The following is a 23,671-nucleotide window of genomic DNA, read 5'->3' on the forward strand; positions in this document are numbered from 1 at the left end:
ACTCAAACACACACTCAGACACAAATATACACACACAGGCTTGCATATTGCACCCCCGCCCCCCCTCTCTCTGGACACCCCTCCACCCCCACCCCCCCCCCCCATCTAAGCAGCCACCCTGGGGGCTTGTGCGTGCGAATCCGGCTGTGGACTCAGCAGCCCCCATCGCTGCCCCCCCCTCCACTCCACTAGTGAGGGAAATGAAGGCTTTAGGAGTTCATTATAAAACAACAACAGCAGCAGCAGGGGATCGGCCTCCTGGGGCTGCCAGCTATCCCTTCTCATCCCTCCATCTTCATCTTTTTCCTTTATGTCTCTCAATATCTCAGTGACACTCTCTCTCTCTCTCTGTCTCATTCCTCGTCTCTATCGCTCTCTCCCAGTCAGTTTGCCCTGTCGAAACAGGATTTGTCTTTTGGGTTTTTTTTAAATATAGCATTCATGTTTAATAAAGTTAAATATTGATCCACAATGTGCCGGAGTCAGTCGTCTCACCGCATCGACCTGTTTGACCTCAGTCATCAGAAGGCTGAATTTATGATGAAGACATTTCTCATTCACGCAGGTAACATAATGTTGTTGTTGGAAGACAAACACGGATCTGAAAAAAAAAAAAAGAAGCTTTTCAGGAGCAAAGAAAATAACTGATGGCCATTTCAGGAATTATGCAATGGTATTTCAAAATGTTTCAAGGGCCCAAGGGTTATGAAACACACTCTATACATAATTGACCATGTAAACTTTCAAGAAAGAATAGGACAACCACCAAAATTGCAGATGTATGGTTTTTCTGCAGTAACAGTGATAATCTCTCCTACACAAATATGAGCTTTTTTCCCTGACTTACCGCCTGTGGTATGACTGAAATTAGTGATTGACATACAAGAGGCCCAGTCTTACACCTGCTTTGAAGTGTGATGGTCTTGGAGGCACAACTGTTTTTTTTTTTTGGCCTTAATATTCCTAAAAGTCACAGTAAACCCCCCAAAAAAACATCGGTTTGGAACATTGGTCACTCCTAAGAGGTACAGCATGTTCATCACACTTGCTGAGAGATAATTTGCCTCAAATGAAAGATAAGCTCCAACAATACCGTAATGGAGATGTATAAGGCCCCACAAACTTGTAACCAAACTAGTAATTTCTAAATTTTCTTACAATTCACTGCAATACCAGGTCAAAGATCCCGGGCGTATGATGTTCTAATAAGGAACAATAATGTGTAATCATAGTAATTAGAGAGCAACATCAAAAGCACCAGAACACACGCTATAAATACCTCGCACAATAGCTCTCTGTGTGCTGTAGTCTCACTGATGTCTCCCAAATGAGTGGAGAGTTATGATTCACAGATAATAGCGTGTAAACTGCTCTCCACGTCACAATGTTATACCTTCCCCAGCGGTTAATTGGGGTCAAACGCTCTATATACGTTTGTGGACGGCATTCCTCTGAATCATCATCTTTGTCATCACCGCCATTATCATTGTCATCGTGGTTGGTGTGCTGGCCAGAGGCAGAACACCTGTAAGCATGCACACACACACATAACACACACACACCCTTTTACTGGGCGGTTGAGGGTGATGCAGCGAGACCACAGTCCTTTCAGATGAAAAGGAGGGCAGGGCAGTATCATCAGGAAGTGGTTTAGCTCGATAGATGCAGACAGCAGAGTTTCAGGCAGGTGTAGTGCCGCTGCTTCCCTGTTGCGTGTGGAGTGTGAGCGTGTGTGTGTGTGTGTGTGTGTGAGAGAGGGAGAGAGAGAGAGAGAGAGAGAGAGAGAGAGAGAGAGAGAGAGAGAGAAGAAAGAGAAACACCGTTCAGGGTGACAGGCTGAAAAACAGCCTGCAGCAACCCAACAAGACACGACAGACACAAATCTCTTACAAATGTATGTCCATTTATTAATCTTATTTGTTGTTTTTTTTTAAATAAGAATGTAATGCAACAAGATTAAAAAAAATAGTTTTGAAATATGGAGATATATTACCGAATTCAAAAGAATTGTACAAAAAATCTAACATATGATCTTAACTTTGTGATAGATTCAAAGGAAAGTACAGGTATCTGCAGAGAAAAGAACTCTGCAAAAGATCATAAATCTTAATGATAATTGCCAAAAGATGATGTGAGGTAGAAAATTATGATTCCACATTGTCATATGCCTGGAGCCCTGACATGAGTTATATTCATATCATACATACAGTTCAGAATCACTCCAAAGCATAAACTGGCCAATAAAAGAAACCCCTCGGGGCCAACATGCACCTCTGACCTGCACTCATGGCCAGATGAAGAAGTAAACACGGCTATTTTCTTTGATTGGCAATTGGGAAAATAAGGAGCATGATTGGCCCATTTGGCAAAGGCATTTTAGAACAAAGATGTGCCTAAATTAGACTCTTAAGACCAAATGGTTTGGTCAGGCCATTTTAGACTTGAAAGCATAGCATAGTGCATGCAGACATACGCCTCTATAAATCAGAAATAGAACAGGAGGGTTTGTTCTTTCGTTCAGACATAAAAGTTTTTCCAGTCTTTTTTTTTTTTCAGTCTTTTTCAAAGAGTGTTCGGTGTTTCCCTCACTATTTGTACATTCCCCTTTGTATTTCCCTTTGCTCTGTTGAGAACACATTAGGCTACATGTAGAGATTTCCATAGACATTTCCATAAGAGCAACTGAAACCCAGCTTGTTTCTTTACACAATAACCTTGTAAATGCATGTAGTTAAAATGTATATTAGTGGCATCAACAGTCAACTCTCAAGGCTTCCAGTGATTCTATTTAGACATTTCAAACATATGTTTTGGAAAATATTGTTAAGCATTGACCTAAAAGTTTTTTCTAAGTTCTATGTTTAATTATATACTTTTTTTTTCTTTTCTTTTTTTTTTTTACCATACATAGCATGACCGACATAAGTGCTTTTTATACAAATAAATGGACCCTTACAACTTCTCCACAGCAAAAAAACACAGCAGACAGAAAGACAGACAGGTTGATGCACCAGATTCCTTTTAAGGCCCTTTTTTAACCTTACTGGCAACACTCTTGATTACAAGAACGTAAAAGTACAAAGCAGCAGTTCGACAGACATAATGAATGATACAATAAATAGTCAAGTGGAAAGGACCAATGCAATTACAATACAACAATGTCACTGTCAGAGCTCCCCTGCAGACGGGGTTGACATCGAAATGCTGGTGACATCCAGTCCAGTCCAGTCCAGTACCTGTTTTAAGAGCTCATCGCAGAGGGAAGCCGCTTCCCTCCTTCCCACAAGTGTGGGATTTCAGTGCATCCAGCAAGAGAAAAGCAGAGTGGTTTGAAAACATCCTCATCTAAGCTGCTATATCAAATTGGTGACGATTAGCAAATAACCAGCAATAATATAATATTCCAATTCTATGTGCTTCCCGAAATAACATGCAACTCGGAATGGACATCTGTCAAGACATGCTCAGATGTGAAATCTCTCAATGTAATGTCTATAAGAGATTACAGTTCAGCCATGTCGGCATGTCAGGGGGCCGAAAACACAGATGATCAAATTCCACCTCGAATCTCTTTCTCTCTCACATTATCCACTGACTCAATGATTCTTTCTTTTTCTAATAACTCTTGCAAGTCCTCACATTCCTCCCTATACATTGTTTTTTCTTCCACCTCATCATTCGGGTTTGCTCGGTTCTCTTCCCCTGCTTATGCTTTTTTGCAGGTGTACACCTCCTCCTCCCTGACACAGGTCTGACACTCCACATGGCAGCACCAGCGCACCTGGCAGTGGCAGGACAGGCTGGTGAGGCGCATGGCCGTGTTGTAGCCGCGCCCGCAGCACAGACTCTGGCAGCTGGTGTCCTTGGCGCACGAGCGGCCGCCGGTGCCCGGGGAGTAGCGGGACGGCCTGCAGAAGCTGGGGGAGTCCTCCAGGAAGACCAGGTCAGTGGTGCGGAGGCTCTGGCCGTGGCGACGGGGCCCCGCCAGCTCCGTCTCCCCGGTGGCCGCGTTGGTGACGCTCAGCACCCGCACCGCGGTGTCGTACCGGAACTTGAGCAGCCGCCCCGTGTCGTGGAAGGGAGACAGCTGCTTCCAGCAAGTCCGTACGGCACACGAGCCGGAGACGCCGTGACACTTGCAGGTCGTCTTCAGCCCGCTCTTCACCGCCTGAGAGGGGAGAAGAAGACATGGGAGGGGGGGGGGGAAAGGGAGAGATGTCAGTTACCTCCGTCTGATTCATTACCTGGCCTCTTATCTCGGGGGCCTATCTAGACAGAGTGAAGCGGTTTCCTGCAGGGTGGGGCGGTGGGTCTCCTGGGTAGGGGGCTAGGGGTGGATGGTCTGCAGTTAGTGAGCCTTTAGCCCAGCTCAGTCCAAATGTTTGACATAATGGATTGGGGGGGAGGGGGGCTGTTCAGCACGCCGTATTTCATTTACCTTACATCGCTCACTTGGACAGCGCCTGCGGATTCATTTTTTTCTCAATGTGTTGAAACTGGCTCTGTCTGCCTCTCTCCTGTCTCTCTTTTCTAAAGCCTGAGGCATGGGTGACAAACAGCGCAGACAGTGGAATCTCTCCACCCTGTTCTTTGTGCATGCCTGCTCATGGAAAACATTGATAAGAATTTCAGAACGAGAAGTGCCAAAAAAAATGTGGCAATGGTTAGTGATGGTGCCCCTGCTTCAGGTTAATAGTTCACTGAGCTTGATGGTCAGTGATGAGAGCCCAATCACTCAGCCTGAGAGCCTCTGCCTTGGCGGGGGCCAGAGACAGGTCAGATGGCATGGGGGGTTATTGTGAGAGAGAGGTGGGGGGGGGGGGGGGGGGGGGGGCCCACCCAGGGGCGACTTCTGGGTTGAAGAGTTCTGCTCAGTTCCTCCCTTTGCAGGTATGAACCCCTCGGGGGGCTTCAGAGTGCCATTACTGCGGGACGGGGGGGGGGGGGGGGGGGGGGACGGCAACCACTTCATGTTTTTGTTAACGCGGCTCCTGGTCTCTTCCTCGGCCGCATCGGTGTAAGGTGAGGAAAACATTTGACTCAATAAAGATAAGATAAGATAGATGCCGTTAGTTCTTCCTGTTTGGGTTTTTTTTTTTTTTTTCTCTTTCTTTCTCCTCCCGGTCTCTGCAGGCTCTGGCCTACCTTAGGTGTGAGCTACAGGGGCACACGGAGCCCCGGGGCCTGCTATTTCGGAGCGACACAGTGGTGGTTATGAACATTAGGTGGATTTATGAAGAGCACGGTGATCCAGTAAGTGGAAAAAATGCTCGCTCGTATATTAAAAGAGGCCACGGTTATAATCGTTCCCTCCGACGTGAGACCTTTAATTTTCTGCAGGCCCGCACAGCAAGCTTTATCATGCCTGAGAACACCTGGCTCCAGCGCCCCCACAGCCGTCTCGTCTCCCTGCTACACACCGCCTCACCCATCGCCTCTGTATCCACCGAGGCAGCGAGGGGGCGTCGAGCCGGTTGGCACTGTGTAAAGTATGCAGGTGAGGATTACTACCCTGTGCCCTCTCATGGCGCAGGAGTGTGTCAGAGGTATAATTGTCGTGTAAAATTGCAGCCCGACTAATTGAGCTAAGTGGGGCTCAGGCGGAGGCGATGGTTTTGATGCCTTGGGCTTGGGAGGCGACTTCATCGTACACGCTTCTTCATATAACAGGGACACGGGGGCCCGGGACTCAGCGGCCGCTCGAGCTCACCTTGACGTAATGTTTCCACTCTACACCCTTGCGTTTGTGTTTGTCCACACTCACCCGGATTCCGACGTTGATGTTGTGGGTGTCGATCTGAGCCCTCAGGTCCTTGCTGACCCTCTTTTGGCCTAGGAACTTCTTGAGGAACTTGGTGCTGTATTTCAGGTTGTCGCCGCAGACCCCCCACTGCCACGCTTCCCGATGCTGAAGGCCGGGGGAGTCGTCGCACGTGCACCTCTCCATCCGGCCTGAGCTGCATGCTTTGGCTAGTGCATGGGACAGTGCGGCCGAGGACACTGCCAGTAGAAAGGCGGTCTCCTTAAACCCTGTGATAGATAGATATGTAACACTTTATAGGTGGTAGATTTATTTTGTTTTAAAAAAAAAAAAAACAGGCAGAAATCCATTTTAATCTGGGGAGAGTTTAATTTACAATACTCTGAATGCAATTCTGTAGCATTAAAAAACAAAAGTTGTGTCCTCAAAGGATTGATTCATAGTTTACTATTACCAAATTACTATTACCATGTCTTTTGTGCCATTGAGTAGGCCTTCAAACTATAAAGTTTACTGAGGGCTCACTACGCTGTCATGATTTACTACAGCTTCAACATTATTCTGCAAGTTTAGTTGTGTCATGATTCCTCCTCTGACCTTTCCTTTTGGTTACGCACTGTTATTTGCTTAGCCCAGAGCCGTCACCAGGGTATATTTTGATCCAATTAATTATTATTTTGACTAGGAAGGATTTTCCCAGATGAAAGTGGGTAATCACGCCACCCTTTTCCTCTGGGAATGGGCGCTTTCCCGAGATAAAAATAACCACGGGGCTTGTGCGCTCTCCACCGCACCGGATTCCTTGGCTCTGTAGTCCCTCATTACCTCCATGCTGACCTGTTCATGTTCTCCCCCCACACTGATATCCATATGCATAAGGACTTGAAGATTGTAAAGCATGTTCTCCCCTGCAGGGACTTGAGCTATGCAATATAGTGATTTAGTATAGCGTTATCTTTTTTTTTTCCAGTGTAGGCTAATCAATGGTTGTATAAAAAAATATTCAAGTAGAAGTAGTCAACTTAAATGAAACTGTTCTCAAGTGTTCTCAAGTCAAGGGTTGAGGTGGGTGAGGGAGAAATTACTTGAGCAGCATAAAATAGAAGAGAAAGCCTCTAATAGTAACCTACTCTGGATCTAATGAGGCTTCGTCCTCACAAATCATTTGGTCATTTTCAATGAGGGCGGTGACTTCACCTGCATGATCAACATTATAAGAGTTATTAGTTGCTAGAAGTAGGTCTAAAGGCCAGAATGACACTTTGACTGTAAATAGGCTGCACCGCTGTAGCCTACTCACTACTATTATGAGTAAAAATAAAGGATAGGCAGGTAAAGCAAGTCCGAGAGTTAACGTTTGGGAAGTTACTCAAATTAAAGTAGATATTTGCAAGTCCCCCAAAAGTAGCAGAGCCAGTAACTCAACAGTCTATTCAAGAACTAAAGTAGTTGAAGCCAGTTGAAGCCAATGGCTATGCTGTAGGGTAAATAAACGCGATGTAGTGGTAAATAAAAAGGTGGGTAAACTATGACCTCCAGGTTGTGATTATCATTAGCCAAACAACCACCAATATAAAATTTTTTTTTTACATTTTTAAAAAAGCAAGAATTTAGTTGCATTTTTTTCTTAAAATACCTTCATACAATATCTTCATATATTTTTTTTTTTATCCATTTGATACTACTTACTATGATGTATCCTATGAATTTCCATCATAAAGATATATGTCAGGGTAAACTAACTTTAGATGTGTTTACCCTCCATTACATCCCTGTCTGAGACCAAGTCGACTTCTGGCCTAAGAGCCACGCTATTGATATAAAAAAATCATGGTCTGTTTACAGTCTATTTCTCCAGTCTTGGCCCCTAGCTTCTGTAACTGCTCAAATGGAAATAACTTACAATAATAATAATATAGTTTATTGACCCCCATAGGCAAGTTCTCTTTTCGCTCTCACTGTCTTTTGCTATAGACAAATAATTACTTGGTCTTAACCAAGATACACTGATGCTGCCATCAACTCAAGTCTGTAAGGAAGTTAAAGTCTGGAGAAGGGGAAGTTTGATTAGGTTCTATTCAGTCGTGCAGATTTTATATGCCAGTTGAAATTAGTTTTGAACGTTATTATAGCCTTATAATAGACATTTATAGCCTAAGGATAGTCTCTAGCAGGTAGAGAGACCGTCCCGTAACTGGAAGGTCTCAGGTTCGATCCCAGTAGCAGCATGTATCCTGCCGAAGTGCCCTTGAGCAAGAACCCCTTCCTGCTCACTCACTGTAAGTTGCTCGAGAGTGTCAGCTAAATGATTGTGTTGAAGTTAAGATGTAAGAATAGATGTATATATGCCGACACACAGCCTACCTCTTTTCAGAAGGCTTCCCCTGCCGTCCAGACTGCAGTTCCAGCGCTCGTTCCTAAACTGATACCGACACTCCAGGAGGCTGAGGCGCACCGACTCCCGCAGCGTCTCGGCCAAGCCAGGCTCCCTGCGGCACAGCCTCTTCTGCCGCCTGGTCAGAGTCATCTGCTCGCACTGCTTCAGGTGGGCCTTGCCTGTCGGAGGCTCATTGGAGAACGGACCTGGTAAAAACACCAAGGGTTCCCGACCTGTCAGCCTGGGAATGGAAAGAAGAAACACATTAAATATAATTTGTCAGCTAGATCGGTTGGCTTTTGGAGAACTACCATGCTTTCTAAAGTCGAAATATAAATTCAACTGTAGGTCTAGCCTGTGTGTCCAAAAATATTTATCAATAATAAAATTACTTTAAAATTAATAATGAAAAGATACGACCATGGCTAATCTATGTAATCTATGGTCACATGTTTTACGCACAGTCTTGCCAACTGAAAATAATTATCTGACTGCACCAGAAAATACAGACATTTTCCATTAAGATCAAATAACTTCCTTCTCAAAAAGGCTTATAGCCATTGTTGTCATGAACGCTGCTCACTGCGTGCAAAATGAAGATAACCCGATATGCAGATTGGAAATGCTCTGCTTTATTAAGCATACAAACAAGGGAAACAGCGACTCGCAATTCAAGGTAATTTCAATTAATTCATAAAGGCCAACACAAAAAGGAGAATTAAACGAATCAAAATAGCCAAACCATTAAAAGGCATAAATATTTATATATAGGAAGAACGTGGCTCAACACTGTGTGCGTAATTACGCGTGCGTAATTTGGCTAAGGGGTGGATTATTTTTACGGTTCAAGCATTTCCACCTCTATTCTGTGCATTGAAACAAGTAGTGCAATCAATTAATATGAGAAGCAGAAATAAAAAAGAAATTGTCTGACCCGAAATAAGCTGCAGTGTGCGAGAGGAGGATGCAGAGTGCAATGAGTCGCAATAGGCAGGCGGTCCTTGGGAGCCTGGAGCGCATGGTGCCGGGTTGGCGCTGCTCTTCATCTCGCTGATTCTGCAACGGAGAAAGTCTGTGCCGTCTGGTCGGCGCACCTCTTTAAGGGGTCCCACACAGACTTTCAATCCACTGCGCCAGGCCCAGTGGTCCGCTGGGAGGCAGGGCCCTTTGGGGGGGACGCATCATCTTGCCGCACCCTCATTGGATTCGCTCAAGATTGTTACTGTATGTCTCCTCCCACTGTAACGCCACCCAAGTGGATGGAAATGACCTGGTTTACCTGCTGCTGCAGAATACAGCTGGTCACCTGCGACCAGGACGTTCAGGTGTCCAGCAATCCAAACGCTGGAATCAAAACCTCAAAATGAACATACTCTTTATAGACAGAGACAGGCAGGCGTGATGAGGCAGCGAGACACCTGGCAGTTTAAAAGTTTAAATAACTTCCTGCACTATGTTAACTTTGATGATTCACATCAACGCTATAATTCACATCAACTCCAAACACTTTAACTACTCATAAAAGGCCAATTGGATATTCAGCTGCATTTTAAATGCAGCATGATGGTCTTTTAGTTAGAGAGACTGTCCCTCAGCCAGTTCAAGCCGCCTGGCAGCTAGCATCCCCCCTGCTGAAGTGTCCTTGAGCAAGACAATGAATCCCCATATCTGACCCTGGAGAAGGGAAACCAACAAGAGAATTCCCCTATGGCGATCAATAAAGCATCATATTAATATTGTTAGCATTCGAGAGCATAAAACCCTCCAGTCTGGCAAACAATCACATTTTAGCAGAGTAACTGTTTCAATGCTGCAGTTTGCTGCCTTCACCTCACCTTAAAGCAGAGTTGAGACTCAAGACAGACTAAGGATGAGAGGTAAATGGTCCATGAATCTCAAATTGAAGAAGGCGGGTATATACCGGGAATATCCATATCACAGGCCCTAGTCTGTTCTTCCCAGCACAACTGGCTCCAGGAGAGAAAGGCCAACCTTGCATAGAGCCCCATCTAGTGGATTCAAAATAGAAATTCAATCAATTCATAGAACATGTGATGAGATTTTATAGGTAATCTTGCTAAAGGCTGACCAAAGTCAGTAAGCCAAAACTGAGGAGATGGAAAAGAAAAAAGACACTATAGCATATAGTCCTCACTTCAAGTCAGGTCAAGCCCCAAGTTAAAAGCCATGTCTCTGGTCAAGGTCCCGTCCCATTTACAAGTCAATTTGTGTCATAAGCACAGATGGGCAGTATTTCCAGTATGTGTCTTTAAGAAAGTGTATTTAACTATATTTGTGTGTTTTCTACTTTGTTTTTGTCTATGTTGCAGTTGTCAGAAACATTTAATTTCTAACACAATAATTCTGAGGACAGCATTTTTGTATTTTAAAAATACGTAAACACTTAATTTAAAAGATGAGGTTTTTTTTTTATAAGAAAAGATAGTATTTAGAAAACATATTTGCCAGTGTGGCCTATAGCTACTTGAATGGTTCAGTGCTACAATGAAACGCTGGTAGAATGCTGTGTGTAAAACAAACAACTGGTTGCACAGGTAGGACTACATTATTAGGCCTACGCTCAGACCAGTATAGAATACACTCATCAGACTTGAAGGGTGGATGGTACAGGGTGTCTTGTTTCAGGGATGTGATCTTATTCATACTGTACAGCCAATCCCAAGAGGCACATGTCTGGAATTAAAACCTCAAAAATGAGCATAGACAGATGGGCCTAATTGGGCAGTTTAAATAACTTTTTTCATTTGTCAATCAGGTTTTTAAGTTGGGACAATGGATAGCTGTGGTTTTGTTTGTTCATAGATGATTGGAAAAGACTGTTTCAAGGAGTTGCTTTCACTATTTTGAAATAACGACGATGTAGCCATAAGCTGGTTTAATTAGGCTAAATACATTTCGTCTTGCCACTAGCATTTTGCTTTATTTTATTGCTTATTTTGATACCTTTGTTTTACCTTAGTGGAAAGAATATTTGCAATGTGTAACAACATAACTTTTGCTGTATTTTAACCATCTTATTTTTGTGTAAAGCACTTTGAACTGCTTTTGTATGAGATGATGCTATACAAATAAATTTGAATTGAATTGAATTGAATTGAGTACCAAGCAATTTAGTTAAAGCACCATTCAGTAATTGCATGGCACCCACTACTGAAGCACTGGGCCCACCACTGACCTTGTTGACAGATTGGACTTTCAAAAATATTTCTAGATGCATGTCACTCATCACTTGGTAATAAGAATTTCCCTATAGGAATCATATTAATAAAGGAACTGAAGGACTACATGGTCCTTATGAGACCCAAGTAAAGTTATTGTATAATTAAAAAAAATAAGTGTCGATGTAACACAAAGACTGTCTTAATTCCTGGAAACTTGACACGTTTGAAGATGCAAGGTTTTCACCTGACAGCTGCGATTCACTGATTGGCCAGGCGTCCAGGTGTAACTTCCGGTTGGAAACTCGGAAGTTTTTCAGGTTACGAGGAGAATCGCAAGACCTGCCAACATGACAGGCAGGTACAGTCTGGATAGCTATTGGCTCGCTGTACTGGGAGGCGGGACAATATGATTTCGTAGAACAAGGTGATTGGTGAAGACTTTGGATGCGCAACGTCCATGACGCGGCCTTTTAGACGCTTGTGAAAACGCCATTTTGTTGTTGAATAGGAGCGTAGACGAAAGATCGAGAAACATTAAGGTAAAATATTATTTATGAATACTTGTTGTAACATCGGTATGATTTTCGTTAATGTAAAGGGTACGGCCTCATGTGTCCGTTAATGTCTTCAGTGCTACCATTTGAGATAAATTCTGTAAGCCTGAAGCCGGACACAACGCTGCTCTCTAACTTACCATCAGAACAGCTAACGTCAGTTAGCTATTTCCCTAGCAGGTTAACGTTGGGACGATATAGTTCAGGGAGTCAGACATTTGCTTGCTGAACACAGATTCCCTTCTAAATGTCAATCATTGCCTTCTCTATCAAATAACTACGAGGTGATTTCTGTTTGCCGATAGAGATGTGCAACATTGCGTTAGTTCAATTTAGCTAATCTAACTAGCTATGTTCCTACTCTCAGTGATGATGGCTAAAGCATAGCTAACGTTAACGTTACATGCTTGTTGTAATAACGTAAGCCCCCCCCCCATTCTGACTGTCGTTAGCTCACTGAAGTGTTCGGTTAATCAGCGGTTAGCTACTTACAGGCTGACGTTACACCATATGTTCTGTTGATGTTAGTCAAAGTTCATGCATAGTAATGCAGCCAACTCAGTGTTAACTGAGTTAGCTTGTGGTTGTATTTCATCATGGGCGATTGAGTAGAGTGAACTGAACCGGGCCCAGTCAAGTCATTCTTAAAGGCAGGATAACCAACCTTTCTCGTTCGTCGCTAATACCTATAATGTTTTTGATTGTTATTGATACTAAAAGCAACCGCCTGTTAAGTGGTAAGTTAATTAGCTTCTCAGACGTCAAACCAAAGATAACCGACGTTAGGTATCTGTCTGATAGCCAATTAGGTAACGTAAACATTACATTCACTTTTCCCAAGTTCTGTCTTTGTAATCTCCAGCAGTTGGGACAGAATCATCTAGTCAATCCACACTTAACCATCAATGAAATTATACTCTCCCATACTTCCAATACTAAGTTGCCTCCTCTTGTGTCTTGCTTCAATACCTAACATTCCTGTTTACACAAAGGAGCACTTCCTCTTTCATTTGAGAAAGAGGATGCATTATCCTAATGAGCTATCAGGCCAGGAGAATCAAGTATATTCATTAGTGTCTGACCACTACAACAGGTTAGTTGTAATCTTAATGCTGATAATTGGGGCCCATTGATGAACATCATTCTGTTTACCATTACTTTTTATGTTTGGATACTTGACATGGTTCTACAACTGTCCTCAAATCATCACACTACGCACACCGTTGAAATGTTTTGTTGGAAATTAGAATGATAGCAGCACAATTACTTGTGGATTAACTTGACAGGTTTTTTTTATGTCTTCTCTGTTGAATTAGGCTATGGCTTCTTTGTTGGTCCTTCTGTTTTCAAGTGGACTGATAGAATAATTATTTCCGCGGCTGTCTCTCTTGGTTAATTCAGATGTTCAGCTCTGCTTACAGGTGTTGTGTTACCTGTTCCTTCTTCAGGCTCCAGCAATCTCATTCCTCTTTCCTAGCAAGCGCTGGCCTGTATTCTCCTGTCACTGACCTCTTTGTGTGCTTTTCCATGAGCTGCAGGGCAATGTCAGGCCCTCTCATTGTTTTGTCTTAGGCTCGCAGGTACAAAACACCTCAGGGTGCTCATTGCCTGACCCGTAACATCTTGTCCATTGTTAATGGATGAGCCAAGCCCTTTTCACTGTTCCATTGTATTTGACAATTGCGTCAGCAGCTGCTGCATAATTGGCTGTGTTTTGTAACAGAATTGCAGCTTAGTCATGTGCAGTCTTTGGTGATGATGTCTTGAAATGGCAAAGGAGCCTACAGCTTTGTTTAATCTTGCACTTGTTTTAGTGTGTGGATGGGTTTGTGAAATGTTACTTGCTGGTATTGGTTATGCCACTGGTTGTCTTCTGTTTAGAGTTACTGATGGCATCACAACCAGTCTGCTTGTATTTCCTGGCCTGCTGGCATGGTATGCAGTTGTTGGGCAGTAGGTGTTGAGGAAGAGTCATGGTGTCTGTCAGCTATGTGTGTGCAAATGATCCCACCTCTGCATGATACCGTCATGATGTCATGAGTGCAAAGCTATTAAGTTATTTTGTAGCAAAACACCTGAAATGTGCCTGCATGTTGGAATTTACATTAACATAAAATTCACACAACCAGCCCTACAGCTTGTGTGGCCAATCAGAAGAGCCGTTTAAAGCAGCTTTTCACTGTTCTTTAATTTTTTCCCTAGCAACCTAAGAACATACAGTTTCATCATATAAGCAATGTAGACGGTATGATGTCATGTCAAGATATTTCCAGCGCAGCTACAATGGAGTTTAATTGCAGGATAATTTTCAGCTATATCCAAAACATCAATGGTAAACATCAGGCTTTGGTGTCAGTCCCTCAGAGTTAAAGAGCAAAGGCTTCTTTGTAGACTTACCATTTTGCGCTGACGTTGATCAATCATACAGGGAGAAATCCATCATACAAGTGGCAGAGATAGCCTACCAATTTCTCCACCGACAGTCGCCTCAATAGACCAGAATGCAATGCAGCCACACTCTCTTGTGCTTACTATCACTATTGCTGTCTTCACCTACATGTTGGCTATAACCCACAGCTGAATGGGACAAGTTCAGGCATGTTCTCTGGGGCTCTTGAAAGGCATTCTGGGAAATGTGTGAAATCACTGTAGTAGAAGTGGACAAGGCAGGTTGAGGGAAAGTGGGTACAACAACAAGGTGATTTACAACACATCATTACAAAATAACTCCTGGAATACATTGATAATATAACAGCATTAGAGTATCTGGGGAATTTTCCTTTAGTAGAACAGGATTCTGGGCATACGCAGTCGTATTTTAATAAAACCTCAACTTTCTAGCCTAGATGCATGCAGTTCTCTCTTGTATGCTCCAGCAAACTCCATTCAAAGATCTGTCAGTTTAACGTTGCCTTGCTTATCAACAATAATATATACCTGGTAAAACATATTTTGAGAGCTTCTATTAATTATTGGGGACTTGCTAAATTCAGCATTAAAATCCCAAGGATGATACACCTGGCGATGATGGATCCTCCCGAATCTGAATCCCATATTAAAAAAAACACGAATAATGTGTTTTAAACAAATAGCTACCTGCTCCTTCTAAATTTGTTAGTATTATTCCGATTTTTTAATAGTGTGCCTATAGTCATGGAGAACATGCGTTCAATTGAAAGAACTTGACTGGCTTTTCTCATTGAAGAGATGGGAACAGGATTTATTTGTGTTCCTCAGTCAGTCTGCTAGAATCTGCTACACACACGCACACACACACACACACACACACACACACACACACACACAGCTGCAATAGAGAAAAAGAAAGAAAGAGAGTTTCTTGTTCCTACGCTTTTTGTTTTTAGATTATTAATTTAGCTTTAGTAGAAATTACTCACTGCCATGTGGCTGGACTTCTATCATAACATTAGTTTAGCCTAACAAAAGCTGGGGATCAGCATGGGTTACACTCTAGGGCAGGGGTAGGCAACCATGACCACGTGCCATGGAGGGCCAAGAGTTTGCAGGTTTTCATTCTAACCAAAGGCTACACCAGTTGATTTCACTGATTAGTACACCTTTAACCAGGAACCAGGAACTAACCAGTGAAATCACCAGGAATAAATAGAACTTCATCCTCCACCATATCTTTTGATTTACTGAGAAAATTGTGGGCTAGATTCAAGTAAAAATCTCACATACTAGACTGTCTTTAAATGAAAATGGGAAATATTCAACACGTCCTATCTGGTGTGCAGTTTTCAGAGATTTGACCATTTTCTCCTGTTGTTTCTACTTCTGCAGATCAGCCAAAATGGGAAATTTTGCAAGCCTGTTTAAAAATCTCTTTGGAAAGAAAGAGATGAGGATCCTGATGGTAGGACTGGACGCTGCTGGAAAGACCACCATCCTGTACAAGCTCAAACTGGGAGAGATCGTTACCACAATCCCTACCATTGGTGAGTCCCCCTCCTGCATCTGTCTATACACCCCCTACATCTCCTCGCTACACAACCAGCTACCAACTACGCAAGGCCTCAAACATCACCCACGTCTCTGATCTTGTTGACCATGTTTTCATGTAGAGGAGTGGAAATGAACCTCATGAAGACAGTCACGTGCTCCCACCCTGTTCCCTCTCCTCCACTCTGGTCTGTAATCACTGCCCACATGCCCAGAGACGCTGCCCTAAGCTGGCCTCAGGGCCTGAAGTAATGAGAGCAGGGCATCGCGGAGGCCACATCAGGCTGCTTTAACATATAACCTAGGCGGTCCGCCTTTTAGAGACATGATGGATTCTTTTAACTGTAGTTGAAATTAAAATCTTTACTCTCGGGAGGAATGCACTTCTTTATACTGAGCTAGTATCTTGCCCTTGGTATGACCATGTTGCACTGTTTTTTTATGTCTCCCTTGATAACTGACAAGTTTTTATCTCTCCATTTCTTGCTGTCTCTCTCTCTTTCCCTCCACAGGTTTTAATGTTGAGACAGTAGAATACAAGAACATCAGTTTTACAGTGTGGGATGTGGGCGGTCAGGACAAAATTAGGCCACTATGGAGGCACTACTTCCAGAACACACAAGGTGAGATATTTCTTTTTTTTTTTTTTCAGATCTCAAAGCCTATTTTACAAGCACTGTGAGTCGAATCTAGATTAAAAAAAATTTCTTATGTGCTTCCTCCATCCACATCTTCCTACTCATCCTTTTCCATTTCTCAGGCCTGATCTTCGTAGTGGACAGTAATGACAGGGAGCGAGTTAATGAGGCGAAGGAGGAGCTGACGCGGATGCTGGCTGAGGATGAGCTGAGAGACGCTGTGCTGCTTGTGTTTGCCAACAAACAGGTGATCTTGCTTCACTGTCCCTGTGTGCCTCATAGAATGATGAGCCTCAAAGTGGAGAACTTGGCACAGATTGATCGGCCATCAATCACAATCGGCAGATAAACGCTCTAAATACGTCACTGGTGAATAGCTGATCACCGTTTTAACTGCTCCATCAAAAAAAATAGTTACAATTGTCACATCAGGGAAGCGGTTGAATGTATGCCGTAAAAACTATGAGCCAATTTGTGGCAGTCAGCAGAACCTTGGTAGCATCGTCTATCTGGCATTGACAGGTCATTTCTTAAGTTGTGTTTTGAATTTCACGGTCTATGGTCATAGATTAGAACCAGTTCAATATGTTGGACACAAGGTAGAGCCTATGCTGCCGCAATGAAAAAGTTTTCATGCACTACCGGTGGCAAAGGGTGACCATGATCCTCAGTCATCAAGCATACACTAACATGTAATTACTATGTTCGGATAAAACCTGTGATTTACTCATGGATAGGACAGCTATGTCATGCAGCCATAAGAACATTCTATTAAACACAGTGCTATATTTGAATTTTACTATTTACGCTTGCTGTGTTCCGTTGTTAGTAGAAAGTCTAGGTAAAATGCATCATTTCAGTCAGCGATCAGATCAGTTATCGACTGATCACACTGTTAAATAATTGACACTCGCTATCGGCCCCAGAAAACCTTGACATGCATTGGCAAGTTAACAGAGTTGTTCCTCTTTAATAAGCAGTATGATGCCTTTCCTCTCCTTCAGGACCTGCCCAATGCCATGAACGCAGCTGAGATCACAGACAAGCTGTGCCTGCACTCCCTGCGCAATCGCAACTGGTACATCCAGGCCACGTGCGCCACTAGTGGAGACGGTCTCTATGAGGGCCTGGACTGGCTTTCCAACCAGCTAAAGAACGCGAAATGATCCGTCATTCCACCATCTCTCTTGTCATCTCTGTCTGTCGTCTACGCAGTGTGACGGGCGACTGCACTGGTCCTAGCCTCCCTCTCTCCTCTCCTTCTCACTCCATCCTCTGAACCATCGGGGCTTTGGCCAGTGCTGCCCTACATCTGTGTATGTGAGTGTGAGTGTGAGTGTTCGGATGGATCCCGATGTGTGTATGTGACTTTGGTGCATGTGTGAGCTGGGAGTGGGAGCAGCCCTGCTGTGCCTTGAACACGGTTAACTCTTACTTGTGGAAATGGCAGCATGGCTAACTCTCAAGCACCTGTACCCCCATCCCTCCCCACCTGCCCCAACCTCAGCGCATCCTAAGGCACTGATTTCCACAAAGCAAAGAAAGACCCAGGATGTCAATCCCCTCATCTGTAAAGAATAAGGTTTGTCGGGTAAAAAAAAAAAAAAAAAAAAAAAGTAAAGATGACCTGATTTTTACATCATCTACTAATGTCAAGGCTTGTTAGGTAATTGTTGAGAGCCCACACCATGCAAGGAGATATATCACAATGTAACCTGTATCAGGTTTGGGAAAATAAAATAAAATACCCTCTATCCTAGATCCCTTTTCGCATTCTTTTGCAAACCATGATCTTAGTTTTGTCCAATTTGAGTTATGGCTGTCGTATTGAACACTAGATACCTTATTGATTCTCTCTAAAACAACCACCATTTAAGCACAAGATTAAGAGGGATGTTGGGACAGTTATATTTTTCAGAATCCCGTGGAGTAGTTGCCACCTCTTTGAATAATTAGTTCAATTCAGTCCCAACTCCGAGAGCCATCACTCTTGTGGCACTGACCTCTTAACAGCTTGATACAGTTATTTTCATGGGGCCTTGTGAATTTGCATGCAATGGTTTGAAAGATCCATCCTCACTGGGCATGGAAAAGGCAATAAATGTTGTGCGAGTGTATGTATGTATGTATGTTTATATATTTGTGTGTGGGTATGCATGGTGGGTGGGGTGGAAGTGGTGTGTTGTGAGTGTAGCTACTGCTCTGTTGGTGGATGTGTGTATCCTCGGGGTGTCGAGTGGGTTTGGTGATTTCAACTGCATTCCAGTCCATTGGAACGGCGAGGCCTTTTGAGAGTTGCTCCCACTCTGGCTCTCTATTTAGTTTTATTTTCTCTTGTCTTTTTTATTTTTATTCAGTTTTGATTTTCAGTTATTTTTGATGCACAGATGACCTGGTTCACCGGGTTCAGCATGAGTTGATGAGCCAGGCATGCAGTCTTTCAATAAAATGCTCTAGGGACCATTTGGTTTGATCCAGAAAGGGCTGGTTGTGTTTGGCTCAGCTTTGGACTCTCCTACAGAGCATGAGGTTCCTCCTGCATTTTCCAGGTGCACTCACCAAGACGCACACGCTCTTAACCAATTTGTCAGTGCTGTGTTACATAGTTGTCATTGAATTGGAGATGTTGAGCTTTCTTCAGCCTTCAGTATAAAATCAGCATTAGTGCTGGGCTTTATGGTTTGTTTGCCCTACATGTAGTCGGGGCTGCTTCCCCTGGTATCATTTACATCTTGCCCCTCTGATGCCATTTGCACAACCTGATCAGCTTGCACAATACAGTACTGTTTTAAGACATCAATGGTTTACCCACCAACCTCTCATAAAGCAATGAACTTGACAACGCAGCCCAAACATCATTGCCATAGAACTACACCAGCAGACAGTTAAAATGTGCAAGTAAGGATGAGGCGCCCTCATAGCTGATCCAGTATCTGAAAGAGAATGGTTTTCCTTGCATCCATTTATCCCAAAGGCTCCTGCGAATGTTGAGAAACCAATCTTAGACTGTACTCACCCCCTACTGAGCGAAGATGACTCTAAGGTCATGATCCCCACACTGACCTCTCAAGGGAAGGACTGTTCCTTTTCCCTGCGTTTTCTACAACTGGACAGTTAGCAGTGTTTTTATTTTTCTTCTTCAGATACTCCAGACTTGGCAAGTTTGAGTAATTGAATAACTAATCTTTTGGGCTTTCGTTGTCCTGAGTGTAGAGGTAGTGCTAAAAATCCATTGAGTCAAATGATGAGTGACATAATCTATGGTATATGGCAAGAAAATAAAGTGTATATGAACTTCTGTATGAAAATGTATTTTAACTTGACAATGTCATTTAGCTACCCTTGTTCAGATGTGAAGCTTTAATTTTCAAGATCGTTTCTGTACAAATGACAGGGTGTGTGCATATGTATTTCTTTTTCTGAATTTTCTTTTGTTTTTAGCTTCTTTTTTTTTAAACTCATCTTGTAACATCTGATAAATGCACTATAATAAAGAGATCTCTATTACAAGTCTGCTTGCCTGGCCTCATTTCAGTAACTGTAAAAGATAACTGAGTTCTGAGTCACAATTATATGAGAAATGAATTCCTCACCATAATCCATAAGATCCCTTTGTGGTCTAGTCAGCAAAAAGCATATTAAAAGTAGAGGAGACGGGGGCACATTCTCACGTGGGTAAGTTGTCTCATTGGCTTTATTTCTGAAACTAAATATTTTAGAGCCAAAAGTCCAATTAGAAAAATGTTTACTTTCTTAATAAGGGGTTACCCATGTTGATTACGATAGTCTAAGTCAAGACACTCTAATATAAAAGCAATTTGTATACCTGAAAGTATAGTGAATAATGAAAATCTTAGTGTTTTTATGCTCATTTATTTCTTATAAAGGAATCTAAATAATTATACATTGTGACCTATAACCTGATACTAAATTTGAATGGTTTAGTGAAGCTATGTGCTCAGGGAAGGGACCTTTGTCAGGAATGCCTGGATGGGGCATGTTGTCACATTGATTTCGGGGCATGTTGTCATAACTATCCAAATCCTTTTTTTATTTTTTATTAATAGCTTTACATTCATTCTTTTTTGTCTCTCTGCTGGACCGGCCGCACATACAGTCACAGAGGCAGATTACTGTTATTACTGTTTTCTTTAAGTGACTAAGAAGCCATTTTACATAATAAAACATAAAATTAAATGTGTATATATTACATGTACATTAATATATCATACTGTTAGAAATTGTATTAGAATTTATGTTTGTCTGAGCATCCCAGGATAGGTGAGGGAGGGGTTATTTCACCTGGTGTGTGGTGGGTGTCGATTTCTATTATGAAGTATGTTGTTTTTAATACAAGAGTATGTTTTTCATGTTATTATTGTATATATACTTCAGACGAAATGGAATTGTGTGCACAAACACAGCACACTTGTCTATGTGACAATATGCCCCGTCATGTGTGACAACATGCCCTGACATGGGGTAAGTTGTCACAAGTTATCAAGTGGTATTTCATCAGGAATAACTTTTTCTTCCAGTAAATTGTTCAAAATGTAAAAATGCCAGTTTTTAGAGAAGACCTTAATCTAGCTAGAAAAATATATATCGTATCTCAGTAGTAAGGCACTACTGAGAAATACACCAATGAGTAAAAAGTTTGACAACATGCCCTGGTCTCCCCTAAATTTCAAAACATTTTAAATGTTTACACAAAGCAGGAATATTGTTTTGATGGAGGTTGGACAGCTGGAGCCCATTGATTATCTCTGTGTTGTGTGAAGACTGAGCAATTTAGAATAAATGACAAAGCATGACGACTCATCTCATTTTTGCGCTGTAGGCCTATGCATTATGAATTAAGGCACAGACTTACGTTACAGTGTGCAATGTATAGTTTGGATAACCAGTGCAGTTTTGAGTGAATTTCTTTCACCTCCAGCAGACATCCAAAATATTCTCCATGTTATTCTCACTTGTAGGAAACTCACTCCATTCAAGTATGGATCACATTAGCCATTCCCTGTTAAAAATTCACCTCATTTCGGGGCGACCTGGTGGCTCTTTCGCTATGGACTAGTAATTACTTGATCTAACCCAGCTGATGTTATCAACAACTCAGTGTGAAAGTAAAGTGAGGTTCGTTTGGATAACCTTACTAAATCACTAAGTTAAAATCTGAGTATGGACAAAATTTGAATGGGTTCCTCAGTTATAGTAGATTTTCTATGCCAATAAAAGAAAATGATTTTTAGAGTATAACGGACATTTAATGTGATACTTGTAGAGCAGCGAGAGCCTCTTCAGCCTGAAGCTGATGCAGTATCTTGCTCAAGGAAACTTCAGCAGGGTGAAAGAGGGTCTCCCTACTCACTACGCCACTTTTGTGGAGCTTCAGGGAATCCAACCGGTCCACATCATAGACCATGAAGGGTCCACACCAGCAGTAATGTAATACATCGGTAGTTTGCTGCTCTAACCACTGGAGGGAGCCCATGCATTTTCCATTTTGCAGTAGGATAATTATAATAGAATGATCCACCCAGCTGCACCATCGTCTCCTCCTATACACACCATCAAAGACACACATCCTGACACTAATGGGAATCATCTTCAGATGTACCTCTGTGGTATAGGCCTATAGGTGGTAGGATGATGTGTTGTAATGGAGACTGATGATCCCCAGGGCCAAGCTGCAGGGTGGGGGTCCTGGAATACAGTAGGGGTGATGCTGGTGGTGTAGTGGTGGTGATGACGGTATTTTGAGTGTCTGCTGTGCCAGGTAGACCACTGTTCACCCTCCTTTTCTTCTCCATCTGGATTTCAGGTGGCCAATTCTCCAAGGAGGTGTCACCTTGGAAACAGCACCTTATTTATTTATAGAGTGACTGGGAAGACATGGAGGAGAACGGAGAGCAGGAGACAAGACATGGACTCTGATACAGATTTTCATTTAGCTTGAGGTGCCATGTTTTTACAGTTGATCGCCAAACCAGTCTGCTTATTTTTGCCTGGCCTGCTTGTATGATATGTCAAGTTGTTGGGTGATAGCCTACACCTGTCAGTGTAGAGCAAGAGTTAAGCTCTGGTTCACACCAGATGCGGAACGAATAGCGGAATCCGCTTCCTTTCAGCGCCCATGTTACAATAGTTGCAGACGCGATTTCACGAGGCAAACAGTTCGGCTCCATTCATTGTCTATGAGAAGCAAATAACTGTGTGCACATGGCATGACCGGACAGGTGGTGACACGAACCAGGCCTGCGATGCGGAGGTAGCCTAAAAGCACAATATCCATACATTTTCCATATGTATACTTATGGATTATATTTGGACAAAATTAAATGAAGAAAATGATAATAGACAAAAGAGGTCTCCATAAACAATGTTAAACAAACTGAGAATTTGCTAGGATGCTTTTCCCCAAAACACACCCAATGAAACGGCCACAAGTGATGATTTTTATTGCGCAAAGTGATGCAAAGCGAAGTGGTTGTAACATTAATGGATTAGAGTGAACACAGTGGCACGGAGCTACGTATGCAGCTTATGGACCTGTAGCTATAAAGGAGCACACATAGGATGTGATAACTCCCAGCTCCGCAGCGCCACACACAGCCATTCAAGCCATTCAAGAATTGAGTCTCGTTCGCGAACAAGAGGAGCTGTGAGCAGGTTGAAATTTAGCTGCGAGTCGCACATGCACCACAAGCATAGGCAGGAGGCTATAGGCATTGGGACATAGACCTATTTGTAAAAATCAAGGACTAAATACTTTTAGACCACTTTCTATCTAAAGATCAGCAGAAAGCAGTTCAAAGGTCATATATATTTCATGACATGGTGTAATAAACAGCCTAAGCTAGTGTGTTTTCCATGAGAAGCCTAGCCTTATCAAAAGTACAGAAGCAAGCAACTATGCAATGGAGAACAACATGTTTTTTAAAAATTGATCTGATCTACTTCTCTTCAGTTGCCAATCAGCCTTGGGCTTTTTACACAGGAGGCAACAGCCGCATGCGGCACTCACCGTGCCTCATGTGAAGGGAAAAAATAGCTGGTGCTCCGAGCGTGGTAACCATAGAAACGGCCGCAACGCACAACTGTGTAGTCTACAAGATGCTGCTAATGACAGCTAGCTAGCTAACGTTTGCATATGTTTACATTGCCATATAACTACTGAATTGTAATGTACATAG

The 23,671-nt window shown here is 42.7% G+C and overlaps 2 protein-coding genes across 2 annotated transcripts; one reads left to right on the plus strand and one right to left on the minus strand.

Annotated features, from left to right (window-relative positions):
• Window positions 1-1,956: 1,956 nt before the first annotated feature.
• wnt9b (wingless-type MMTV integration site family, member 9B) lies at window positions 1,957-9,237 on the minus strand. Its single transcript, XM_071925752.2, has 4 exons — window positions 9,073-9,237; window positions 8,126-8,379; window positions 5,765-6,030; window positions 1,957-4,168 (listed from the first exon to the last, which is right to left on the minus strand). Exons 1-4 carry the CDS (start codon window positions 9,156-9,158, stop codon window positions 3,707-3,709), a joined length of 1,068 nt encoding a protein of 355 aa, XP_071781853.1. The 5' UTR covers window positions 9,159-9,237; the 3' UTR covers window positions 1,957-3,706.
• A 2,545-nt stretch (window positions 9,238-11,782) lies between these two features.
• LOC139932075 (ADP-ribosylation factor 1-like) lies at window positions 11,783-19,979 on the plus strand. Its single transcript, XM_071925762.2, has 5 exons — window positions 11,783-11,859; window positions 15,679-15,833; window positions 16,350-16,460; window positions 16,598-16,722; window positions 17,480-19,979. The coding sequence occupies exons 2-5, from the start codon at window positions 15,689-15,691 to the stop codon at window positions 17,639-17,641; spliced, it is 543 nt and encodes a 180-aa protein (XP_071781863.1). The 5' UTR covers window positions 11,783-11,859; window positions 15,679-15,688; the 3' UTR covers window positions 17,642-19,979.
• The last annotated feature ends 3,692 nt before the right edge of the window (window positions 19,980-23,671 follow it).

The sequence above is a fragment of the Centroberyx gerrardi genome, chromosome 7, assembly GCF_048128805.1.
Source record: "Centroberyx gerrardi isolate f3 chromosome 7, fCenGer3.hap1.cur.20231027, whole genome shotgun sequence".
Lineage (NCBI taxonomy): Eukaryota > Metazoa > Chordata > Actinopteri > Beryciformes > Berycidae > Centroberyx > Centroberyx gerrardi.

Coding starts and splice junctions, on each gene's coding strand:
- LOC139932075 (XM_071925762.2), top strand. CDS start 15,689: ATGGGAAATTTTGCAAGCCTGTTTAAAAATCTCTTTGGAAAGAAAGAG. Junction 16,461..16,597: donor CTACTTCCAGAACACACAAG/GTGAGATATTTC, acceptor TCCATTTCTCAG/GCCTGATCTTCGTAGTGGAC. Junction 16,723..17,479: donor TTGTGTTTGCCAACAAACAG/GTGATCTTGCTT, acceptor CCTCTCCTTCAG/GACCTGCCCAATGCCATGAA.
- wnt9b (XM_071925752.2), bottom strand. CDS start 9,158: ATGCGCTCCAGGCTCCCAAGGACCGCCTGCCTATTGCGACTCATTGCA. Junction 6,031..8,125: donor GGGAAGCCTTCTGAAAAGAG/GTAGGCTGTGTG, acceptor TATCTATCACAG/GGTTTAAGGAGACCGCCTTT. Junction 4,169..5,764: donor ACATCAACGTCGGAATCCGG/GTGAGTGTGGAC, acceptor CTCCCCTCTCAG/GCGGTGAAGAGCGGGCTGAA.